This window comes from Fundulus heteroclitus, chromosome 18 (assembly GCF_011125445.2).
Source record: "Fundulus heteroclitus isolate FHET01 chromosome 18, MU-UCD_Fhet_4.1, whole genome shotgun sequence".
Classification (NCBI taxonomy): Eukaryota; Metazoa; Chordata; class Actinopteri; order Cyprinodontiformes; family Fundulidae; genus Fundulus; species Fundulus heteroclitus.
Genome location: NC_046378.1, coordinates 2804745 through 2819161, shown reverse-complemented (window position 1 = coordinate 2819161; position 14417 = coordinate 2804745). Strand labels below are relative to the sequence as shown.

The window sequence follows — 14417 nt, the reverse complement described above, 5'->3', positions numbered from 1 at the left end:
AGACCCTTTTGTGCATCTATCACATACGACAGGAATAAAAAACATTTAAATTACATGTTGGAATGTAACAAAATAGGTAAAGCGCCAATAGGGGGGTGGGGGTGAATAGTTTTACAAGGCACTAAAGAGGTTCATCTTCTTATGTCAGCTTTAAGTGTTATTTTTTGCATTTGTTTTCTAGAAGCTGAAGAACTCCAGGTCAACAGCAATGAACCAAATGAGGCTGATTATTAAACTGCATTAACACGGGTCATGAATAGTAAAGGCGGACTGTTCATTCACCGCTGTTCTTCTCCAACACTGTCACCATTTATCCATCCAGATGCAGTCTTCACCACAGGGGTGCAGCATGTTCAGCTTCCTGAACCTGCTCACCCCAGACAGACGTCACTCCCTCGACTAATTGGAGCACAAAGCAATCTCCCAACACTCGCTACAGCTCCTACAATGCCAAGCAAATAAAAAAACTCCCGCGTTCTCTGCAGCAGAACTGGACCAAGAAAGCCCAGATTAAAAAAAAAATTTAAAATTTAAAAAACATTTCACACGGTGACAACAAGGAAGTAGTGAGCTGGGGTAAGATGGCCAACCTTTGGAGACAATGAGTTCATAGATTCACATTTCCTCATTCTTTATCACTTTTTCTTGACGTTCATAAGAGCTAATATTTCATTTCAGGTTAAGAGGTTGTAGGCTTCAGAATAAAAGACCGCGATAGAGGATAAAATGTCTAGACATGGTTCTATTTCTCCTGACGAGCTCAAATAGAGCAGAATAAAAATCTGCAGCATAGGTCTGTTCTTACGTCACTCTGGGACTTTCTCAGGGTTACTATGGGTCTGAGTCCCAGCCAGCAGCTTAGACCAGCGTTTCCAAAAAAACATGAGACAATCCGCTCTGGGCTGCTGCCTCCGAGGGACGGAGTTGGGATTAATGGATTGAGCAGCGCTGTGAAGTGTGAGCATGTAGATGGGAGGAGCAGCCATTTGGCCTGATGACATGAAGATAAAAAGTGTTTATGTAGCCGGAACTGGAAAAAAAAACACACACGAAAAAAACAGGTCGGCTAGGCAGGCAGAGATGTTGCTCTGCAACTGTTACACGTGAAGGAACAAAGAACAGCTGTGGCTTCAGGCCACAACGCACACTCCCAGAGAACAGCGACCTTAACAGGAACAGACCCAGAACCAAACAAAAGAGCGCCGAGATGAGATATGACTTTGAAACTGAACATCCAACAGATGATCTTCTGAATGTTGTCGATATTCACTGTCAGGGAAAAATTACTTTTTTTTAATGTGCTCACCTGTAGGCACCGTGCAGTTATTCAATTGTACAATTATTCACATACAGTCAATTTTGACCATTTGATGATTATTTGAACTATTGCTTTTTCAGGGGGAGAGGTCATGCAACAAACAACTTCGGTAAAATTTTAAAAATAGTAGGTGCTCAAGTTTGACTCATTGTGGTTTCTCTTATCCACAAAAGGTCAAAATGATGCACACTAAAATGTAAATATAAATATAAACAAAAATACAAATATATCCATGTACCCTCAGTAAAACCTTCCAAGGTAACAGCAAGCTTGTGGCGTGATCCTGGCTGGATGTCTGACCTCTCTTCTGGGCAACAGATGTGTACCCAACAGGGCTGAGGTCGGGGCTTTAACGTGATCCTCTTTTATTCAAACCAAAACCAGTCTCGATATGTGTCTGGCTTCATTTTTCGGTAGGAACAGTCAGTTCTGTCCAAGTTTTAGCCATCTGAACCAAACGGTCTCCCTCAGGAAATGAATTACAAAGTACAGGAACAACCTGGCAACTACCAATGGCCAATATAAACCTGAAATGCTGAGGGTGTACCTTCATATTTGTGCCTGTACTCTGCCTCAAGAGGATTACACAAAATCCACCGTAAATTGAAACTTGTGCACTAAATACTTTGCAAACATCGTTGCAGTTGTGTATTGTATCATCATTCCGCCCTGAAAAAGGAACAGCTTAAATAAATAACTAAATGGCCAATGTAAACTGAGTAATGTGATGATTTATGGGAGTAAGTACTTCCGGCGCCGTACGAGCAGGCAGCTAGGTCTAGCAGCTCCCCCCACTCTACCCAAGGTTTTGCTTTCCTAAATCTATTTTTAGATTGGTTTCTCTTTTTTCCGACTTGCTCGTAAACATTATGTAGCTGACTGTCTTGCAGACGTTTCTATTTTTATTTTTTAACATCATTTGTGTTTGGCGATCATGTTGGTGTCAATGCTTCCATAGTTTACACCAGAGATCAGACGTTAGCTCTCAGTAACTCTGCTGTGCCGCCTCCCACCAAGGAGTCAAGCAGATATCGGATGTCGCCACCGGCAGACCCTTCATCATGGGACATGTGATATCACTTCCTAACAAGATGAAGGGGTAGGTGGCCCTAACCCAGCATCCATGGGCATCTGGAGAGACCTGCTTTCTTGTGGAGTTCTTCAGGGCATAATCCTTGGTCTTTTTGCTTTATTCCTGCTCCCGTTGGGATCTATTTTAGGACAAACATGGCATCTCTTTCCACTGCTACGCAGGCAATGGCCAGATTTAACAACCTCTAACACCTAATACCCCATGCTCCATCCAACCCCTATTAAATTGCCTTGAGGACGTCAAGGCCTGGGTGGCTCTAACAGCATGTAACAAATCTGGGGGTGATTAGGGACTCGGATTTCAAATTTAATAAACAGACCAGCTGTTTTGCAAAAGAACATTTCTTCCCATTCAGGCAAAGAGCAAAGCTTCAGCCAGTTTTGTCAAGGCATGACTTCAGAAGACTACTACATGCCTTTATCTCAACTTGTCATGAATATTGCAATGCATTTTACGTCAGTCAAGCATCTCTTGCACGTACTCAACATGTTCAAAATGCTGCAGCCCATCTTTTAACTGGTGCACACAGACGTGAGCACCTCTCACCTGTCTTGTCTCACTGACTCCCTCTGCATTGCAGAATTATTTTTAAAATCCGAATGTTGGCTTATTGAAGCCCAAATGGTCCGGCTCCTCTTTACCGCTCTGGTTTACTCCAACCTTGCTCCTTCACAGATCAGCCGAGCAGCAGCTCTTCCCAAAAACAAAGCGCAAACAGAGAGGAGACTTTTCTGTTGTGGCTCCCAGACTTTGGAACACAATGCCTTTAAATGATAGACAGGCATCATCACATTCTGTTTTAAAGTCTCTTTTAAAAAAATTTTTTTTTCCAACAGCGTTTGTGACGGTGAAAGTTGGCATTCTCTTTTTATAGTTCTGTACTATGAGCATGTCAATGTCTGTTTTATGTCTTAGTTCTATCTCTTCTCTTTTATCTATACTATTTTCGTACATTACTTAAGGTAAACATACAGATTTTTATATCTGCTTTATAAATAAACTGGATTTGGATTCTTGTAAACAGTTTGTTGGTGTTTTTATGCATAAATTACCTACACATTTAGGCATATGCAATCATTTATCTATTTTGAACAGAACGTACAGCCTGGAGCTGCTTTGGCAGTAAAGGTTGAGATCATTCAGTCTGAACCTTATTGTCTGTCCTCGAGTATATCTCAGCATCAAGGTGTTTTTTTCCATTAAGAATTCCTGCTAGATTTCCCTCAAGAGAACAGCGGCTTGTTTTGGTGACTTTTAATCCTTGAAAGAATGTGTTTTCTGAGTTTACTCAGCCTTCAAAGTACACTATGTGACTTTTGATCAGAGTCTATTTAGTGTTTGTTTGGGTGATTTTATCCCTTCTATTCCCTCAGCTGACTCGTCACTTCGGGACTTTGCTAAAACTTAACCTGTGTGACGACAAATATCAGCCTTGGGATGTTCATCTGCCTGGATAAATCTTCAAAACAATAACACCACTTGTCTGCTTTGACCACGGCATGACAGGGCTACTCTAATATTTAAAGACAAAGCATTACGTTTGGTTGTTTGGGATGTTTAATGCTTTGCAGTAGTAGAAACCGAAGCTTTACTGAGCTTTTCAAACATTTGTTTTAAAAGTCTTGGTCTTCCAGATGCTCTGCCAAGCTTGCAGTGCTACTCACATTTATGTCCTGCTTGCATATGAACTTCCTTTGGTATTTCCTATCCATCTGCCTCACGGGCAAATAAACTCCAACCAACACTGTTGCTTTTGCCTTTTCAACTAAAAAGTGTCACCAAGGCTCTTCTCTGCACACGTTTTCCAGGTGGCAGGAACTTTGGCCCTTTTTATGCCTTGAAAAACTTTTAAGTATTGATTATGTTAAATTGCTGATTTTCTTTTCAGACAACTCGATTCTAAAAGCCGCTCTCAGCAATGTACTTCAGACCTAATGAGCTTGCAGTAGGTCATCTTTTGAATGTTATCAGTGCAAACAAAGGAGATGTGCACCATGCAACCTTTCTCATGTAGAAGAAACACCCTTATGAACAATATTTCAACAAAGCCTCAGGCAGGAATAACACTTTCCCAGCCTGATCTTTGGTCTAGCCTTTGTCTCCAAACCAGGAACGTGTTGTGTGAACAAGTCTTCCTGTGCACATTTGGAAGTGGCATTGGATAAGACTTTGTGCTGAGTGTTGAAAACTAAAGCGGACAGAGCAGACCGTGATGTGAGAAGTGGACCTAGGGAAAGGGGACAAAGATGCTGAGACTTTCTAGACTAACAGGGGTAAAAAGAGGAAACTGGAAGCAGCCGTGCCAGAGGAAAAAAAACTGAGAAATGAAAGGAGGAAGACTGCTTTTTTTTTTTTTTTTTCCTGCTGCTGAATCGAGCAGAAACTTGGGCTGCCAGAACCAGCTCTGACCGGTCGGGTCCTGACGCGCGGAGCAGGACTCCTTCCATCATAAAGAGCGGCCAAGTGGGCTGGAAGATTAGCAAACACCGGCTGACAAACAGCAGACAGCGTGTCTGAATCGACGTGACGTCAGCCTTCGCTCCATCTTAAAGCACATTCCTGTAACTGCACGGATTACATCTGGAGGAGATTACATCCAGCGGTACATTATGCTTCCTCGGTCTAACACACACATCCCTAATATCAAAACTAGTTTCTTGCCGTTCCTTCTAGTAGCTCGTTCATAAATGCCCTCAGCTCAGAGGGACGTCTTACATAAGGACCACATCATCTTCTGCTTCATCAAGAAGAGTGAGAGAAAGACGATCACTCATCATTTTTCCTCATGGTCCAGATTAAAGTGTGGTTAATATGGGGGGACAGGCTGTTGGGCATCTGCAAACAGGGAGTAACGTATCCTCTAAAACAAGCCACCATCTTAACAGAGAACAGGAGGAGGAGCCTCCTGTGGCTGTGGACCCACTGTGCTGATGTACTGTATGCGTACGTACAGAGTATAGAGGGGCTTCTGTTCTGTTCGGGAGTTTTTAACGAGCAAAAAAAAGATGGGCCTGTCTGTAACATGATGCTCTCTCAACGGGCGGAATGGACCTCATCCTATCCAGATACAACCCATGTTACCCTGGGAGGAGGAGGACTGCATCCAAAGAGCGGAGGAAGAGGAAATGACATGATGATTGATGAAATAACAGACAGGATAGGGAACAATCTAGCAAAGAAGAGGACTGGATAGGCTTTTGCTCCTGTAGAAACTAAACCATGTATCCAGTTGAAAGCTGAGTGGGCGCTAGAGCTGCAGAGTTTAGCGGACCATAGACGATGCTAGAGATGGGGGATGGATTCATGTAAATGAGAGAAAAGCTTGTTTAAATTCTGTTAGCTAGGTGAAATATTCACATCACTACAGCAAGTAAAAAGGGAAAAAAAATGTTTTCCAGTACCAAGCAGCCTGTGCAGACACACCTGCACACACAGCAACATGCATGCAACTGTTGCATATTTGGGACATGCTTTTGACAGCTGCAGTGGGGCCCCGCCACGGCGAGGAGGAGGAGAGGAGGAAAACAGCTAAAGCTGACAATGGGAGGGATGTGACCGCTGAACCGTGTGTGTGTGTGTGTGTGTGTGTGTGTGTGTGTGAGAGGCCCAGCACAACATCTTAGAAACTGCAGAATTGGGTAGGGAAGTTCTCATGTTGCAGCTTCCTGTTTGGATCTTTCTGGCCGGTGTGTGTGTTCTTGTACTTGTACTGAGTGAGAACATTTTTAGTAATAATAGTAATATCATCTTTATTGTCATTGAAACATACATTACAACGAAATTTGTTCTCTGCTTTTAACCCATCCCCTTGGGGAGCAGTGGGCTGCCATGTGCGGCGCCCGGGAAGCGTTCTGGGGTTAAGGGTCTTGCTCAGGGACCCAGAGTGCAGGCGCTGGGGATCGAACCAGGTACTTGCATCCTTCTCTGAGTGCAAGCACACTACTCTCTAGCCACTAGGCCAACACTCCCCATACACATTTATGGCACATTTTACCAGTAAAGTGAGGACCTTGTTCTGGTCCTCATTCTTTTCTGGGCTAGTAGTTTGGTTTATGTTAGGGTTAGGCCATAGAAAGGGTTGAAAATAAATGGAAGTCAAGGCACGCTCCTCACTTTGTAATTCAAACAAGGATGTTTGTGCATGCTTGCATGCACGCACGTGTGTGTGTGCTGTGATGAAGTAACAGAATAGCCAGACTAGCACAGTTCAAAGTAAGCAACTCTCAGATGTGTTTTCTTCAAAGCGCACACTGTAGTGTGTCGTTAAGGCAAAGATGCATCCGGCAGAATATAGCGACCTGCGTTCCTTTTGCAAATGAAAAAGTAATGAAGAGTTTTTTGGCTTCAATCCCCAGCAGCAGAGCAGCAGTGAATAATAAATCACTGATGCGTCTTCCTTGCTCACATGCTACCTCCTATGATGCAGCACAATCTGAGTGATGAGAACCTCCCAGCCACTGTCTCTGCTGATCTGCAACGTGCTCTACTCTGCAAGCATCTGCTCTTCCCTTTCTAAACAAAGCTGCATGACAACCCTTCAGCTATCTTCTCAACTCATCCACTGTCTCTCTCTGCCTCCTAACATTGTTCTTTGAAAGTACACTAATCCTCTCTGGAGCCCAAGTCCCTCTCCAAACTGTTTCCTGTCCGCCGTGTTCTTGTCATTTCTGCTCTTTATTCCTAATAATCCCATTTTCAATCTCCTCAATATTCTACATTTCTTTATCTACAATGAATCAACACAACCCTAAAACTTGGATCAGTGTATCTGTATTCCTATGCTTTTCAAAGAGCATCGACCCCTTAGCTGTGTTAGAAGTGATTTTATGCTCCGACAACAAAGGCAGGTAAAGATGAACGAGAGCGGAGTAGAAGTTTCAGCCCGGCTGAGGCGTTCTTACCGTCAGAGAGGTGAAGGTCATACACATGCCTCCAAAGCCATTCATCGCCAGGGCAAAGAAGATCAGGATGGAAAGATCTGAGAGCCAGAAAAGTACTGGTCAAGTAAACATCTGACTGGATAAAAAGGGAAATGTTTGTCACCTAGAGCATTAAGCTGATAAGGGACAGGGCGTGATGCGGCACTGCCCTGAACTGAACATTAAGGCCCAGCAAAGTGACAGAGCAGAACAAGTTACGTACTGGTAGGATCGCTGGCACCGTAAGCAATTAGGAGGCAGGAGAAGGCGAAGCAGGCGCTGGGGACACAAAGTTAGAGTTATGCATGAGAAGAATGAGACATTCTGAAATGGCCATAACTGTGTGTGTCGCATATCAAGAAAGAGTTGCTTCTCCAGCCTCACCTTCCCAGAAGCCTCAGCTTACGCGGCCCGTACTTGTCCATGACGATGCCCAGGGGCAGAGTGATGGCCGACAGCAGGAAGGAGCCCACGGTGAAGGCCAGATTCAGCATCTCGTCCTGGTCCTTGCAGATGGGCCAGTTATTCATCAGCAGGAACTCCTCTTCCTCGCCGCCGGCCTCCGACACGGATGAGTTGGAGATGTTGAGGCTGGAGCTGTTTTCTGCGCGGCCAAAAGAGTAGAGAAAACCTTTGAAATGCCTGCTTGGCTCGCTGGTTCTTTCTGCGTGGTGACCTACGGTAACCCTAAATACACCGTGCAGTAGCGTCACCTGTTCCAACACACCAGGGGCCTTGCTGATCTACTCTCTGGACATGGTGGTAATATCTTAGCTTCCACAGCTTCCAGCTATTTCAGCCGAGTACATTTCTAACGTCGCCTGCTGGCGCCTGAACTTCTGTTACTCCGCTGCCAGTGCTCCTTCCAGATGACCAGCTGATTGAAAAGCCAATAAATTAAAGGTTGAGTAAACAATCCAGAGGGAGGAAAAACCCAATCCTTGGTACACAGCCCCCCTGAAATAGTCACGGTCTGCACTTTGGCACGGCAGAGGGAACTCTCGGTCTCACTCCCCCCGGCTGAATCACCGGTAAACACAGTCCACTGAGTTCATGTGGAGTCTATTTCTGTCCTGATGCTCTGTCGGTGTGTCAGAATCCGTTGGTATAAACAGACAGACGGGATGCCAGGGGCACAGCTGACAGGGGAACAGCGCTTCCCCCAACCTGACTTGTTTACTGGGAAAACGCCGGAGAAAATAGTAGTGAGTCTGCGTTTAACAGCGTTTAACAGCCAATCCAAATACAGAGGAACAATCTTCTCGTTCGACACAGTGTGGAGGAAAGGTGGGAGAAGCAGCTCTTAACTTTATCTAACAACCCATTTGAGCCTGAGCTTCCTCTCCGTGTCCGTGCAGGGAACGCAACGTCGGGTTCTCGCTTTGCTGAGTCAGGTCACAGTGGAACAGGAGGAAAGGAGGCCGGGTGGGGTTCAGAGCCACAGGAAGCTCCCGGGTCAGACCAAACGCATCCTGAAGTGGAAAACTGCTTTGTGTTTGCGAGGATTTAAGTAGGGGAAAGGTTTCGCTGGGCTTAATGAGCATCTGATGGCTGCAGCGTTATTACAGCGCGGTTGCATAAACTCGCAGAGGGAGGTGAGAACATTTGAAATTGCTGAGCGTAGCAGAGCCAAGGTGATTATACATCAGAATGCTGCTAAATAATGAATGATATGTGAGACGCGTGGCATGTGTTCAGTCAAACGAATCCATTTGTCTTGTGGCCTGATTGGATGGACAGTGGTCGGATTTAGGTCTGAGCTTTGACTAGGCCATTCTAACATGGATATGTTTTGACCTGTAGCTCCGGCTGTATGGTAACGGTCATTTTTGTGATGGAAATTAATTCTCCTCCCAACTCTCAAGCCTTGCGAGGTCTCTACCAGGTTTTCTGTACTTCCCTTAATCAATCTTACCGCCAACTCTGACCAGCTTCCCTGTTCCTGCAAATACGTATCCAAGATTATCCAGATCCTCCCACCTGAGCAGTTAGATTGGCAGTTCCCTCTGGTCTCTCTTTATCGCAAATAATCCAGCTTGACCACGCTGAAGTCTACGTTTGTATGTTGACAAAAGGTGTTTAAAAAAAACTAAAGGGGTATGAATACTTTGGCTTTTTCAGTCGCAGCATAATATGTGCCCCAAAGGAACAAGACAATACACGCGGATAAATATATTTGTTTGGGAACACTAACTACTTTCATACTGCGGCACAGATTAAGCAGAAGGACAATTCAGACTGAATATTTGATGCCAGCAGCGTCTGTCCCCCGGCGGCTCCGCCTGCTGACTAATCAAATGATCGCAGCAAACCTGAGTCAACAGGGGAAGAACCCTGCAAACACACACAAACACAAACACACACACACACACACACACACACACACACAGGGCAGAATTGATCTTCAGTGAAAGGTCCCACTGTGTTCTCTGCACACCTGCTGAACTTCAGCGAATGTTCATCTCAACACCATGGAGAACGCAGCTCTGTGTGGTTCTTTACACGACCTCTTCTCCTGCAGGTCTGCCGTACGCAAACACCAGCACCTCTGGATTAATTATTAGGAAACTGTGCCAACAAGAAGCCCTGGGACTCGCCTCCACGCTCTGGTGACAGTAGGTGGAAACAATGCGGCGGCAGAGACGCAGTCAAAGGGCCGAAATAGGCTCTTGTTCCCACGAACTGTGGGGGGGGCGCGGGGATGGTGGCATAATTACGCAAACGTTAAAAGGGCCATTTGATGGCTATCTGTGCAGCCAGAAAACACACACGCACGCAAGCAGTGGTTTCAACCATTCAGACTCCCTGAGTTTGTCCTTTGCTTAGATCAGGCATGTGCTAAGTGCCCTGTACTGATTCTGTGTGGCCCCCCAACTGCATTTCAAGAAAGATTTGTTCCACCAGCATAAGTGGCTGATGTAGATGGAAGATTTTAGTTTTTAATTAGGGCAAAATTATTGCAGAAAAGTTAAAATCCTACAATTGAAAATGTTAAGTACAACATAAAGTATTAATCTTTTAATAAACATACTTTCGACATTCTCTTTAATTTCATAGTAACGTCTATCCAATGATATTTAATTACTCAAATTTACACTTTGGTGCATTAAAATCTGCTTTGAATTCAATTATTTAAATTGGCTAATTACAGCAAGTGTTTGCAAAGAACAACTGACCCAAATACTGTTCTTATATTACTAGACCAAAAAGAGTTCAGTTTATTATTGTTAAATTAAATTATTCAAAATAATTTCCAAACTGGATGAATACAACAAATGAGTAAAACCCTTTTTAAATTTTGGATCTACAATTATGAAAAATTAATATGATTGATTTGGTTTAAAAAAAATCTTGTTCATTTTTTGGACCTTGAGTTCCTTTGAATTGAGAATTTTGTGTTTGGACACCCCTGGCTTAAATGTTCTGATCTCATCCAGAAAGAAGCTTTCAACTCCCTGATGAGGAGTTATGGAGGGAGTAAAGAGTTGTCAAACCGGGAGATTGCTTCATGACTCAAGGTAGAAAAGCAGATGACTTGAAGGGACGTGCGTGTTGCCTCCGTCTCACCTTTGACACAGATCTTTGACACCAGCCGAGCAACCACAACAACCAGGCAGCAGCACTGGTGGAAAACGAGCTTTAGAGCAAAGCCATACAGTACTAGAAATACACGAAAACAAAACGGGTCGCGCAATGACTACGTGCTGTTTTTAACTCTGTGACTGAGAGGCTTTTATGTTTTTAATCATTTCACTCCAAGACATACCCTGAGGACTCATCGGCAGTCCTATGACTTGAAAATCGGGTTCAACGGTAAATGTCTTGGGGCTTTAGAGGGCAGCTGACTACATCAACAGATATACCAGCCAAGGCTTCCACTAGTGCGAGGCAGACTTCCCACGAAAGCTCATCCAAATCCTAAATGTTGCTGGGTGATGGTTTTGAGTTTTAGCTGCTCTCACAGAACTGACTCAAATGGAAGTCAAACCCAAAGACCTTATGTTGAGTTGTGATGCAGGCTTACGTATTCACAGAGATTATTCTGAAAGGGTAAAAAGTCAGTAGCAGCAGACGAAGTAGCAGCTTATCCTGGGATAAGCTGCTGCTTTTCTACCTTCCCACGGCGGCTAGCTGTACTGCAGCGCTAACGCTAGCTCGTATGCAAACAAGAACAGGGGGCTATTAGCTTTTACAAGAGTCTTCTCTTTAACTTTTGCACTTTTTCGCCACTGTTTGTGTCACACATTTACCATAACTCCTCCCTTTTCTCTCCTGTTGTGAAGTCTGAGTTGCTTTTTATTTAAGGCAGTGAAAGATCAGTGTGTGGAAACTAATTCAGGGAACCCATGGAGTGGACTTGTATTATAGCTGTCAGAGTTTGGAATCAGGAAGAGGGTTCATCTAGCATCAGCATTTTAACGGTCCGGCAACATGTGGATGGGCTGTTTAAAGGGCTGTTCAGACGGGGGTCTATTGTGAACCGTGTGGTCCAAGCTCTAGCTGAGGTTGAGGTCAGTGCAGTAGAAATATACGGAGGATAGAGGATGGATCTGGTGCCTCTGACCGTACGTTAAGGTGGCTCGGGATACTTGTGAGCAGATTTAAAGCAACATTTGTTTAGGACAAGCTTCCACTGAATCCAACTGTAGGGAACATTTACAATAAACACAAGCTTTTTTTTTATATATACACTTTTTTTTATATATAGGATACCCAGGAGGGTTTTGTATTTCCGTTGGCTCCAAACTTTTTTTTTTCCTTTCTAAATCAAATCTAAAGAATCTTGATTTTCCCAGTGCTGTCACATGTGCACTCACTCGCACACAGCACTCACGCAGACAGCAAATTGATTTGGCGAGGAGCTAAAAGCTATTTAGCTGGAGGTCGGCGAGACACCGGAGTGTCGAGGATAAAAAGCCGCAGTTTCTTTTTCTTTTCTTAGAAACGCTGTGCTGATTTCACAGTTACATTAGTTCAACAAAGGCCTGCTTGTCACACAGCTGACGGAGGGAGGGTGCTGACCCGTGTAAAAGCATTTAAGTGCAGGGATGAACTCTGAACAAGTCACGCCGCATGTTTCACCTGTGTATGACAACACGTGAACCTCCAACGCTCTGCTTGGATACTGCATCGTTTCAAACGCAGTGAGCACAAAGCTTATGTTAAAACGAGAGAAAAAGATCCTTGACAAAAAAACAGCGTAATTATCTAAATGAATTAGGTTAACTAGGTCTTTGTTCACAGCATTAAAAAGTGCTGACCTGAAGGTTCTCCTTGATGGAAAATCACATTTCAAACATTTTCAAAAGACTCAGCCCTCTTCTAGTCTCCTTCTAAAACTTGAAAAAAGATGATCATTCAAACCTCTAAACACAATGGCCTGCGAGCATTTGGACCAGATGAACTCAACCCTTTTGTTACACACCAACCACCTTAAAGGGTTTCCATCTCTCTCCCTTTGTAACATAATGAGAAAGACAAAAAAAAAATACAATCAGAGGATGAAACAAGCCAGAGAGTGGGGATCCTCACAAATGGATCAGCTGCCCAGCCGAGAAGACTGTACAGTATAATATGGAGATGAACCGTCTTTTTATTTTACTTCCTGTTAGACTAGCCCAAAAAGGAAAAAGAAACGCGGCCCTCATTTAGTTTGATGTCCCCAAACAAAGCCTTGTTTACAGGCTGATAAAGGCCCACTGAGTGCACACGCTCAGAGCGTCACCTTTGATCATAGTGAGCCAAGGGCACAAAGAAATGATGAAATGATGAAATCTTTGATGCACTTGAACAATTCAGAACTGCTTACTGAGCTTATTTAGAGCCAGTTCACTGCAATTCCATATGTTTTCTGAATACAAGTCCTCGCAGGTTTGCTCACAACTCTGATTTCATCAAACTTTAGGGTACTTGCCAGTAAAATGACATCCAAAATATTGCTGCTGTTGTTGCCACACCCCTAAATTGGCAGAAACTCATCAAACCAGCACAACACACAGTACCCTGTGAGTGTTGCAACAGGCCTGTTGAAGGCTCTGCTTTTCTCAATTTCTCTCTACTGAATCTGAAAGGCCATAAAAAATATATATCTTGCAAACTCTAGATTAAATCCAGACCGTGTGTTTTTGGAAGGTAGTGGAAGAAACCTGGTAGCACTTACAAAAAGCTCCGCCTGTAGCTTTCAAATGGATCACAAACAAACACGGTCGAAGTCTTTTATTAGTATGAATCTCTTTAGAATGTTGCATCTGAAGTTGCCAAGTAGGACGCCTCTAACCCTCATGGTCTTAAAGGACAACCCAGATAGGACAGACGCACCTTGTGCTTGGCACAGGTAGGAGTAGAAGCCTTCAGACTTCAGCATGATGAGCAGCGACGACCAGCCGAGCAGCACAGCAGAGAAGAGCAGGTTTTCAATGACCGCTGTGACGGCCATCCACCAGCGGCGGCTGAAGGCTGTGGCGAGGGTGGGAGCCATTTGTGCTGGGCGGGAGGCGATGGGACGCTGACCTGAGCTGGTTTAAGGTGGGGCTGCTGGTGCCTGAAAGACAGGAGGAGGAATACAGGAAGAAGATGCTGAGTCAGCATCGTACTAAAAGATGTCAAAATGTGGACAGCAAAGAGAAGCTCTGATTTCTCTTTTTTTATTCGAATACGACGTGCCAGCGGTTTTTAGTTTGTATCTTTGTACAAAGGTGAATTGTTTCCTATATCTTGGAGAGATATAACTTGGCTTCACTTTTCCAACTTGAGCACCTAACTTGAGTAATTTGGAATCAGGGGATTCGGTTTCAGTTTCATTAATTCACATCTTCGACAATTTGTGTCCGGATCTCAACCCTTTCTGCTTCCGCTTTTGGTACCCTAATCAAATGATTTTGTACCCATGTACATTTAAACCATTTCCATATAAACTCACTTCTATTTGTAGTTCATTATTTTCAATGCGTTATAGATAAAAAAATATATATATATATCAATAATATAAATACATTTCACATTGAATTTTGTGCAATTCTATATAATGTTCTGAAAAATTTGCATTACTTTTCATCCACTCCACACACGGTGCAGCTACTGAGGACAA

At 43.9% G+C, this 14417-nt stretch overlaps 1 protein-coding gene across 2 annotated transcripts in view; it reads right to left on the bottom strand.

Annotated features, from left to right (window-relative positions):
• LOC105926766 (large neutral amino acids transporter small subunit 4) overlaps positions 1 to 14417 on the bottom strand; it is a 29548-nt gene that overhangs the window by 13228 nt on the left and 1903 nt on the right. For both annotated transcript variants that reach the window (XM_036149465.1, XM_012863216.3), the window contains exons 2-5: positions 13649 to 13871; positions 7715 to 7934; positions 7554 to 7609; positions 7313 to 7389 (exon numbers count right to left, since the gene is read on the bottom strand). In XM_036149465.1, coding sequence (XP_036005358.1) covers positions 7313 to 7389; positions 7554 to 7609; positions 7715 to 7934; positions 13649 to 13808 — 513 coding nt within the window. In that variant the 5' untranslated portion in view covers positions 13809 to 13871. The remainder of the gene's footprint in view (positions 1 to 7312; positions 7390 to 7553; positions 7610 to 7714; positions 7935 to 13648; positions 13872 to 14417) is intronic.